Source organism: Panthera uncia, chromosome D4, assembly GCF_023721935.1.
Source record: "Panthera uncia isolate 11264 chromosome D4, Puncia_PCG_1.0, whole genome shotgun sequence".
Classification (NCBI taxonomy): domain Eukaryota; kingdom Metazoa; phylum Chordata; class Mammalia; order Carnivora; family Felidae; genus Panthera; species Panthera uncia.
In genome coordinates, this window is record NC_064807.1 from 54,980,680 (window position 1) to 54,991,454 (window position 10,775).

The 10,775-nt window shown below is 50.1% G+C and overlaps 2 protein-coding genes across 2 annotated transcripts in view; one reads left to right on the forward strand and one right to left on the reverse strand.

The window, feature by feature from the left end:
- Window positions 1-3,153, forward strand: part of DNAI1 (dynein axonemal intermediate chain 1) — a 59,504-nt gene extending 56,351 nt beyond the window's left edge. Inside the window, exon 20 of the mRNA XM_049625296.1 lies at window positions 2,825-3,153. Within this exon, the coding sequence (XP_049481253.1) occupies window positions 2,825-2,923 (99 nt within the window). The 3' untranslated portion in view covers window positions 2,924-3,153. The remainder of the gene's footprint in view (window positions 1-2,824) is intronic.
- Window positions 3,154-3,210: 57 nt separating this feature from the next.
- On the reverse strand, window positions 3,211-5,252 carry ENHO (energy homeostasis associated). The gene is made up of 2 exons (XM_049625628.1): window positions 5,016-5,252; window positions 3,211-4,018 (listed from the first exon to the last, which is right to left on the reverse strand). The coding sequence occupies exon 2, from the start codon at window positions 3,855-3,857 to the stop codon at window positions 3,627-3,629; it is 231 nt and encodes a 76-aa protein (XP_049481585.1). The 5' UTR covers window positions 3,858-4,018; window positions 5,016-5,252; the 3' UTR covers window positions 3,211-3,626.
- Between the last annotated feature and the right edge of the window lie 5,523 nt (window positions 5,253-10,775).

A 10,775-nucleotide genomic window follows, 5' to 3' on the forward strand; every position in this document is an offset into this window, starting at 1 on the left:
AGTTTTGAAATGCTGAATCTAAGTTACCTGGGGGGCTCCCACGTAGAGACATCCAGTAAGCAGGTGACTATCTGGGTCCAAAGCCTGGGGAAGCACGTGGACATCATCAGCTTATTTGGTGTAGACCAGGTTATCCAGGCAGGGGGCTTGGAGCTTAGTCACTTAGTCATTGGCTGGGCTTAAAGGGCCTCAGCTCCAGTGGTCCCTGAGCTGGGAGCTGCGGGTCCACACAGGGAAAAAGGTAAAAAGGAAAAGAGGGTAACTAGGTCAGCAGCTAGGCAGCCCTCCTTTTGAGTTCTGGTTCCTTTCTGAGATCTGTACTGATCTGGAGACGGTGCCCAGAGCCCAAAGGCCCTGAAAACAGGCCATGAAACCTAGAGCCAGGACCTCAAAGTCTAGATCTCAGAGTCCTGATTCAGATGTAAGAGTCCAGGCCTTAGAATCCAGAGCCCAATAACCCAGAGCCCAGTCCTGCCCATTTGGGTGCTAAGACAGGATATGGAATTTGTTTTCTGCCGGGTTCTAGGCCAGGATCAGAGCTGGGCCAGGGCTGGACCAAGTTGCCCTGATGACTACACCTCTTGGTTGCAATATGGGGCATTTATTTGCAGTTTGAGGCAAGGGCAGGCCTCTTTCAACTACCGATACCTGCCTCCTTGCACCCTTACCAAGGCAGGGGCTACCGCAACGTACCTCTGGTACCTGCCTCATCTATTCCGCACAATGACCAGAAGGCAAGGACTGGGAGTTTGGCCGGGCCTGTAATTGTAGCCAGCTGGGGGAGGGGGTGGACTTGGCTATAAATACTCAGAAGGCTGCTAAGCGCCTGCAGCTGTGGCCTAGAGGCTGTGGTGGGCTAGGAATGGGGTGGGGTGGGATGGGATGGAGGAGTTGGGCATGGTCTGAAGCTCTTTGCTGAGCCCAGCTAGTTGGCCTCAAGGAGGAGGGAAGGAACAGATAAAATCTGATCTTAATTTAGTGAGGAGAGAGACTGAAGATTGAGCTGGCAGAGCTGGACAGCCCAGTGAGAGACAAGGGTACAACCATCACACCATGAGGATGGTAGATCTGGGGGTGGGGAGGGCTGCCCTGCCCACTCTGACCCAGGGAGGCAAGGATCTCCCCTAGTCCCAACTCCTCTCAGAGCAAGGGTCAGTCATAGCTAAGGGAGCTGGGCTCTGTATATCCAGCGACCTATATCTCTGAAGACCTGAGGAAATAGATGCCCGGGGAACAGAGGACCTGAGCAGGTGACACAGCTGAGGGCTAGTACTTCAGTGGATTAGAGGTTCCTGTGAAACCGTCATCTGATCCTATCAGTAGTCAAGTGATTTGTGCAAAAGGAAGTCTTCTGGGCATCCCTACCCCGCCCCCCGCCCCTCTTCAGGCTTCAGTCTCCCTGCCCTTCTCAGGAGGGCTTGGCCACAGAGGCCCAACTTCCTGACCCATGAAGCTTCCCCTAATTGGTGTCAGAGCACAACTTGTCAGAGGTCAAAGACTATCTTTCCCTAACTACCATATAGATGGGAAACAGAAGCCCAGAAAGGCAAGGGACTTGCCCAAAGTCATATAGGGAATTAATGACAAAGCTGAAACTAAAAGCCACGTCCCGAAATTCCTAGGGGATGGGGTGAAGCCAAGAAGAGAGCACTAACTTGATTTGGGAGGGAGAGTAGTTAGAGAAAAAGACATCTTTATCCTCTGCCTAGAGAGTGTAGAGGTGAACTGGGCAGTGGCAAAGGCACTGGGCCACAAGGGGAGAGGGAGACAGATTTCGGAGCAGGTGCAGCAATCACACCAGGAGGAAATCTAAGATCTGCGTGGTGTCAGCGGCCCGGATGGGGCCAGGAAGGGGCTTGCTGGCCATGTACTCTCTCCCCTCCTCACAGCCCAGGCCAAACCTAGGCTGGGCCCTCAGCAGGCAAGGCTGGAGCAGGTGCCAATGAGCAGTGGGCACAGGTGGCTGAGAAGGCAGGGGAGGGGGCTCAGGAACAGAGGGAAGGCAGGAAATGGCAGCTGCCCCAGCCTAGCCCATATCCTGCTGCCTGAACAGAAGGGAGTATGGAACTAGTGCTGGTCTGCCATAGAGCTCTTGGGGCCTGTGAGTTACACATACCCCAGTGTCCCAATTCTCTTTTTCTCAGGGCATTAGAGTGCCCTGTGGACCGGGGTGAGGGGTCATAAATTTAGGATCTGCTCTTCTGAGGAACAGTCGCACCTAATGACATCTGGAATCACATGGGATATCTCATTTGCCCTCCTGGGTCTCTTGACAACCTCCTCCACCCTGGGTATGTCTGACACAGCAGACCTGGCCCCAAATGTCACTCCACTCCAAACCTGATCTGAAAGTTTTGGTACTAGGTGAGGGCATCTGTGGCTTTGTCCACACCTCTCTCCCTCAGCAAACACCCATCTTTTAGTTCCTTGTTAGGACTCAGCCAGGGACACTCCTGTGGAAGGGTGGTCCCAACAGTCAGAGCCCTCACCTCTCCCCAGAGCTACAGCCCTCCCTAGCCTGAATGGCTAGTTCCTGGGAGGGTCAGTGGGTGGAAACCTTCTCCCAGCATCAAGACCCTTTGTTGATCTTAGATTCAGAGCCACACCTAGATTCTTGAGGGCCCCAGCTGAGCCCATGTCTCCTAACCTGAGTTGGGGAAGGACCCTGTGGGAGTGGGGAGAGGCGGGGATCCAGTATCTAACTGGGTAGAAAAGTGGTGGGACAAAGCTGGGGCAGGCTGGGCAAAGGAGCCAGAGGTGGGACCCAGAGAAACGTGGCCCACCCCTCACCATTCCTCCCCCACATGTACTCCCCCCACTCCAGGAAAAGAAGGGGCAGGAGGTACAGAAGGGTCCAGCTGTGGAGATCGCAAAATTGGATAAACTGCTGAACCTGGTGAGGGAAGTGAAAACAAAGACCTGAGGGCCTGGTCTCAATCCCTGTCCCATTTCTTGAACCCAGTACTTGTAACCCCTGATCCTGGTACCTAAGCCCAGCCTTAGCACCAAGTATGTGACCCAACCCCTGATCAGGTCCCAGTATCTACCCTTAGTATCTCCTTCAGCCCTGGTCCCAGCACCTCACCCCAGGACTCAGCCCTCAACCATTATCGCATCCTACTTTACACAAATAAACCTGTGTCTGGAAACTCACCCCACACCTTTAATTTTTCTACCACAGAGTCCCCAGGAAGAGGAGGGAATCTCAGGTTAGAGCCATAGTTCCATTTATTATCCAGCAAACAGTGGGAGGACCCAAGGAGGGGCCCAGCCTGGACACCCTCCCATTATTGCCATGGATTCCAGTTTGCTTCCCCAACCTCAAGGGCCTGGAGGCGATTGGCCTAGGGAGAGGTGGACCCAACCCGTGGCCCTCAGTACGGAGCAGAGTCGAGGTGGCCCTGGCCCTAGCACCAACTCATTGATCCCCACCCCAGGCCTGTCTACCTAGGGCCACCAGAGCCCCTCTTGGAGCGAGGCTGGCTAGACTCTGGGCTGCTAGGTCCAGCTCCAGACAGGCTGGATTCTGGGTTCTGGACCCCAGGCTGGCTAGACCCTGGGATCCTGATTCCAGGCTCTGGGTGGGGTAGACTTAGGTCCCAGACTCCAGGCTAGGTGAGGGGCCTTCAGGGCTGCAGCAGGTAGCTGCCTTCATGGCTGGGCTTCTGGGGTGGGGGTGCCTTCTCAGGACACGGGCCAGGGCTGGAGTTGGGACTGGATTCAGAGAGGGAGTCGATGTCCGCAGAGCGGGAATGGCAGGCCCAGCAGAGAATGACCCAGAGCAGCAGCAGCAAGAAGCCTACAAGGCCGTTGCAGACGATGGCAATGAGGGCCCCCTGAGAGATGGCTGCCCCCATGACAGGCAGCACCCTCAGACCAGCACAGACCACGGGGCTGGCTCGATGGCAAGGCCCATGCCGAGGCAGGACTCCAGTACAGCTGGCCTTCCAAAGAGGCTGTTCTGTCCACACACTCAATGATTCCTGGGCAATGGAGATGTCCACCTGCAGTCTTGAGCCTGTGGCAGGTACACAGCAGAGGAAAGGGTGGTGAGGAAGGGGTAGGGTGAGGCCTAGGAGGAGAGGGATAAAAAAAGAGAATCCTGTCCCACATCTCTGGCTTCCCTGGCAGAAGACTTTGGGTCCCGGCAGGCCCAAATAACCCACAGAGCCAACACCCCCATCCTGAGGCTTGGCTCTGGGCACCTGGATGGGGGTGTAGCCACAGTGGGGAAGCTAGAGTGGACAGCCTATATCTCATTCTCCTTAGAACCAATGGGCATGGCCTGGCCCTGCCCACCAAGCTTCCAGCCCTCAAAAGTGCTGTGAGAATGGATGAGATGAGGAAGCCCAAGGCCTTGAAGGATGGGGATTGTGACCAGTGTTGGTGTGGCCTAGGCGCCTCCCCCTTCTCAGGACTCCAGCCAGCCAGCCAGCCCAGGAGACCTCCAGAGGTGCCAGCTCAGACAGAGGGAACTTTGTGGAGGCCCTGGCAGGCATGTGTGGGTCTGTGTATCCAAGGCTGTATACTGGGGTGTGCCTCTCTGTGGGACTGTCTCTCCAGGTCAGTTGTGTATGTCTGTATCTGGCTCTTAATCTGTCTTTAGGTTCCCTTGCCTAGATGTGTGCCCCTGCCTCTGTATACCCACCTCTATGTTTGTGCAGCTATGTGGCTCTCTTTATATTTGTCTCTGTCTCCATCTCTGAGTGTCTGAGTGTCTCTTTTCTCGCCCAGGCTATCTCTGTGTATCTCTGTATCCGTCTCTGTGTGTATGGGTCTCGTGTCTCTCGGTCTTTCTTCCCGGCTGTGTCGCTCTGTCCCCGTGGACGTGTCTCTCTCCCCTTCTCCGTGGGGTCTGTCTCTGTAGTTGTGAGTCTCGTGTGTCTCTTTGTGTCTGTCTCTCCTCCCCCCCCCCCCCCCCCGGCTGTGCCGCTACGTCTCCATATGGGTCTCGGTCTCTTTATCTCTGTCTCTAGTTCTCGGGGCCCGTGCCCGTGGGGGGAGGGCCCCCTTACCTGAGTTGAGCCCGGTGTGCGCGCCCGCGGGAGGGTCCGGGGCTGCGGGATGCTGGGCGCCGACTGAGACTCAGGAGCCTGCGGGAGGGGAGGGGGGGGCTGGAGGCGGGCAGGGGCGATGTCACCTCCCCCGGCCCTCCCCCTCGGCCGCGCAGCCTCCGCCGGCCGCTCCCGCCGCGGCGCGACCGGGGCGGCCTCTGCCGCGGGCGGTCTGCGGCGAGCTGGCACCTCCTCCCCCAGGGGCGGTGCCTCCTCCGCGGCCGCGGAGGCTCGCTAGCTCGCTCGGCGGCGCTCGGGCGGCGGCGGCGGCCCGGGTGCGGGGTTCGGCTAGGCTCGGCTACGTTCGGCTGGGTTCGGCTGGGCTCGACTGGGCTCGGCAGGCAGCAAAAACAGCGGAGAACCTCGCTTCCTGAGAGGCCGGCGCCGGCGGCCTGTGGAGGGCGGAGCCATCTCCGCGCCACTGCTGTCACCCGATTGGCTGGCTGCGCCAGGCTCCTGGGCGATTGGTCGCGCGCTGGGGTGGGGACTGGCTCAACCCTTGTGCCGGGGTGGGGAGGGGGCGGGAGAAGGACTGAAGGGACTACTTGGTCTCGATCTCTCCGGGGGAAGGGGGCGGGGATGAAGCCCACCTACTTTTGGGAATTTCTTGCACCTTCAACACCCGGAAGAGCTGTACATCCAACATCTGAGAAAAGCCTCTGTACCCCTTATACATGAGGAAACTGCCCCTCCATATCTGCCTCTGCCGCGGTCATCTGGAGGAAGGCCTTGGGCCCCCCCATCTGGGAGGAGATTGAACCTCCTCATCTGGGAAGCCCCTTGGACTTCTGCACATCCACTCCCACCTGGGGGTGGACTCTGCACCCCCACTTTAGAGGGTTTGTAGGCGGCTTTACATTCCCTGGCCCCAGGAGATGTGAGCAGCTCTGCCAATACAAGTTCTTTGGACATATTTATTGAGTTCCTACCCAGTATTGGTCGGGGGTTCGTGCTTTGCTGCGCTGTGGGAGAGCCTAGGACAGAGAGGAATGCGGTACTCTGAGAGATCGCTCATCCATGGCGGGAATAGGACCAGGCATGACTCTCCATCCTAGAAGCTCCTGACTCTCTCCATCCTAGAGTCTCTCCTAAGAGGAAGATCAACTTGGGCAGGAGCTGTCAGGTAGGCCTTCCTACCCACCTCATACACCAGTGATTTCTAAGTGTTCTGAACTGGACCCTTTTTCCATCCTGCTCTACATATTCTCCATGGATGAGCACAATCCTAAAACTATACCACGAAGACTCTCAATGCTCCCCAATCCAGCCTTAATTTATCTCTGGAATTCTAGACATAGATCGAAGTGCCTTCCAGAATAAGGGTGGTGTTGATTCCTGGTTCTGCCACTTAACTAACTTCGTGACCTGGAGCAAGTTACTTAACTCCTTTTTGCCTCAGCTTCTTCATCTGTAAAGTTGTTTTAGTAATAGCTACCGCTCAGGGTTGTAATTCACCAATTCATTTATACTGGACCAGCCACATCTCAGCAAATACCAACTGACACAATTCCAAGGACCATATAGCTAAGAGGCCCCTTTCCTCAATGCGGTGAAATTCACATGAGATCCCTATAAATCCAAATGCTATCTTGGAAACCAGTAAGGGAAGGGTAAGGTAATCTGAAAGACTGAGTCATCCAAACTTACTGAATTACTTAGAGACTGTCTAAAATAAATTTTTAGACCCTACTGACTTTACCAGAATGGATTTAGTTCCCTTGCCCCTGTTACCCAGCAAGGGTGGGGGCATTGTGAGCAAGATCAATTACTTCTAGGAAACAGAGGAGACTTATATTGCACATCTGTCATGTGAGTGAATTTGTGACCCAGCTGCAGGAGTTTGGATTTTATCCTGAAAACAGTGGGGAGCCACTGAAAATTTTTGAGCAGAGGAGTAAATGTGATCATATCCAGAAATTAGAGGGATGATATGGGCTGCTGGGTGGAAGGAGAGATTGAAGGCATTTGACAGTGAAGGCAAAGAGTAATGACAAAGGACTGAAATGATGTAGGGGAAGAAGATTGGAGAGAAAAAGAGAACAATGAGAATATTTAGGAATTACAACTGGCAGGACTTAGAGACTTAGACCTACAGGACATGAGGAGTAAGAGGGAGAATAAAGTCTGGGATAACTCCCAGGTCGGTGACTAGGGATACTGTGATGCCATTTACTGAGATAGAAAACACACGAAAAGGGGTGAGTTTCAACAGGGGTTGGGGTGGTGTGTGTGTGGGGGGAGATGGAGGATGATGAATTGTTTTAGGTATGCTAGATTTGAGGTACCAATTGGACACCCAAGTTGAGATGTCCCATAGACAGTTGGGTAAGCAGGTCTGGGGTTCAGGCTCAAGACATGTTGTGAGTTATCAGAAAATGAGTAGTAGTCAAATCAGAAAAGTGGACGAGCTCACCGAAGAATAAGACCTGGTTCAAAAACAAAAAAACAAAAAACATTTATAATCAGATACTGAAACCTAAAGACAGGAATGCCTCAGGAACAACTGGAACTAATAGTCACAGAAGCCATTAGGTTCTCTCTCCACCTCTCATCTGTTACTTTGTGCCAGTCTCTCCTCTGTTCTCCCCTGCCCCTATCATCCTCATCTCCAGACTGGCTTTCAATGCTTTTCTGGTCTACATGGTAAAAAACATCACTTCAGACAGTCACAAAGCTTCACAATCTTATTGTCTAGGCACTCAACAAGACACTGGTTTCTTTTTCTTGGTTACAGTCTGCAAATTCCTCAGAAAGTACTCTGATTGGCTCAGCTTAGTTAGATGCTTAATTCTAGACCAATCAACTGTGGTCAAGAGATGGATGAGGCTCAGATTGCCTAACATGGCATTGGGGGACAGAGGGGTGGTCCTAGGAGAAGACAGAATGCAGACTGGCAGGTGTTTGCCCTAGTCCACCCCTTGTTTGCCCAACACACACACATCATTTTCTTATATGTATGATTCCAAAAATGTCCCCACCTACATATTCCAGCCATTCCATGATATTTCTGCCAGTAAATTCACCTCCTCTCTAGTATAGAGCAGATCAATGACACATCCAGCTACTGCTTCTGGGGTTATATCATAGCACCATTGTTCTTCATATATAGGTTCTCTGGGTATTGTCCCTTCATGTTCCAGTCAGTTTTCTATAAGGTGTGAATATGGCTTCTAATAATCTCATTACCTTTGTTTGAACTGCCTTTGAACTCCTTTAAACCATTACCCCCAACCCCCCAAAAAAACTCAGCAAATACCAACTGACACAAACCCCCAAATTCCTGATATCTAGAGATGGAAGAAATAAAGAATAAAATGGAGTAAAAGGAAAGCACTATAAGGGCGGCTCAGTTGGCTAAGCATCTGACTCTTGATCACGGCTCAGGTCATGATCTTCTAGTTGGTAGGAGATCTTTCCCTCTCTCTTCGCCCCCCTGCCTCAAAAATAAATAAATAAACAAACAGATAAATAAATAAATATAAGGAAGGAAAGAAAGAAAGAAAGAAAGAAAGAAAGAAAGAAAGAAAGAAAAAGAGAAAGAGAGGAAGGAAAGAAGGGAGGGAAGAAGGAAGAAAGGAGAAAGGGTATCATCTATATTTTTTGGCCATGAATGACAATGAAAATTGTGGGGTAGGAAATCTCATGGCATCTTTTGACTCACTTCTTTAGCTACAGTTTCTCAGTCAGCCAATCTGGCTGCCCCAGGTTTTCCCCACAAAGATGTGATCCCTTATCCAGTGTTCTGAGAGCATAATTGTGGAGGATTTCTCTGTGGGGCACTGTACTAATAAGTACTACACTTTCTGGTGGTGTTTTAGGGATTATCCTGGGATTGAACAATCACAGATCTCTGCATTTATGAGGATTGGGTGTGGTTTTATTTTCTTCCCAGAATGATAACAATTCTTTTAAAATCATCATCAGCTGTCAGTTTCATCTGGGGGAGAATTCCTTTTGCTAATAGCTTATTCATCCTAAAGCACATCCACACCCCCCCCCCAGTTTAAACTGAAATCAGAATATAGTCTTACAAAAAGTGGCATGTAACAGTTTTTTAGTTTTATTTTTCCTAGTACAGTTGACCCTTGTACAATACAGGGGTTAGGGGCACCAATCCCCTACATAGTCAAAAATCCATGTATAACTTTTTAAAAACATTTTTTTAAGTTTTTTTTTTTTTTAAATAGTAATCTATACACCCAACGCGGGCTCAAACTCACAACTCCGAGATCAAGAATCACACACATTTCCCACTGACCCAACCAGGCACCCTCTGTGTGTAACTTTTGACTCCCTCAGAACTTAACTACTAATTGGTTACTAATGACCAGAAGTCTTACTGATACCATAAACAGTTGATTAACAATATTTTGTATATACATTATATATTGTATTCTTATGATAAAGTAAGCTAGAGAAATAAAATATTATTAAGAAAATCATGAGAAAGAGAAAATACACTTAAGGTACTAAAAAAAAAAAAAAAAAACCCCACATATAGGTGGACCTGTGCAGTTAAAACCTGTGTTGTTTGAGGGTCAACTGTAGTTCATAAAATAACTTGCCTTTTGTAATTGATGGAACATGAGACTTATTAAACATAATAATTTTATCAGAGTTCTTTTTCACAAATAGAATCCACCCTAGATAGTTAAAACATAAAAGGGATTTGTTAAAAGATATTATTTAGCTCAGAAATGTTAGGAGGGCTGGAGAAATGGATTTGAGGCTCAGTTTCTAGGAACAACACTCAAACCATACCACACACAACCTGATGAAACCACAGTCACTGCCACTCCAAATACTAAGTACCAAAAATTTAATTTGACTGCCAACTTTACAAGCTCTGTAGCACTTTTGCAGTAAGAACTCAATACTGCAACCAGTGGGAAACCACCACTGTTACCACTACCACCAAAAAGTGGACACTTGTACTACCAGCAGTAGCAGAAATTGAAGTCTTATGTCCAACCTGCTTCCTTCCTAGGTATCTAGAATTAGCTAGGTAACAATTGTTACAAACAACCCCCAGATCTTAACTGGCTTAAAATAACAAAGATGTATTTCTTGCATGCTACAGTCCAGCATGGGTGAACCTGGGAGGAGGAGTCTGCTCACTGTGATCACTCAGTGAGCTAGGCTGATGGAGGCTTCACCATCTTATGATGCTGCCACTTTTTAAAAAAGGATTTTGTTTTTAAGTAATTTGTTTTAAGTAATCCCCATCCAACGTGGGGCTCAAACCTACAACCCCCATGTCAAGAGTCGCATGCTCTACCAACTGAGCCAGCCAGGCACCCAATACCACTTTCTTGATAGGAACCATCGGTGTTTGCTGTGGTAGACGAGAGTGAGGAAAAATGCGCACTGGCTTCTACTCACATTGCACTGATCAAAACAAATCTCATGGCCATCCCTAACATCAGGAGACAAGAGAAGTGCAATCCTCCTAGTTCTCAGAAGGAGAGGAGAACCAGAAATATTGAACTTTAGTGATATTTTCCTCACTCATATTGCTCACTTCCAAATCAGTTTCACATGGGGAAAGTAGCTTGCCTATACACAAGCTGCATAGGATGATGGAAATTTTAGTTATGACTTCTAAACTAAGCAGGCTGGATTTTATTTTATTTTTTATTTAGTTTATTTTTTAAAAAAATTATTTTTTGGGGAAAGAGAGATTGAGTGCACACATGAACAGGGGAGAGGCAGAGAGAGAGA

What these genes read in the sequence shown, in the direction of transcription:
- ENHO (XM_049625628.1), bottom strand. Translation starts at nt 3,857, where the DNA reads ATGGGGGCAGCCATCTCTCAGGGGGCCCTCATTGCCATCGTCTGCAAC.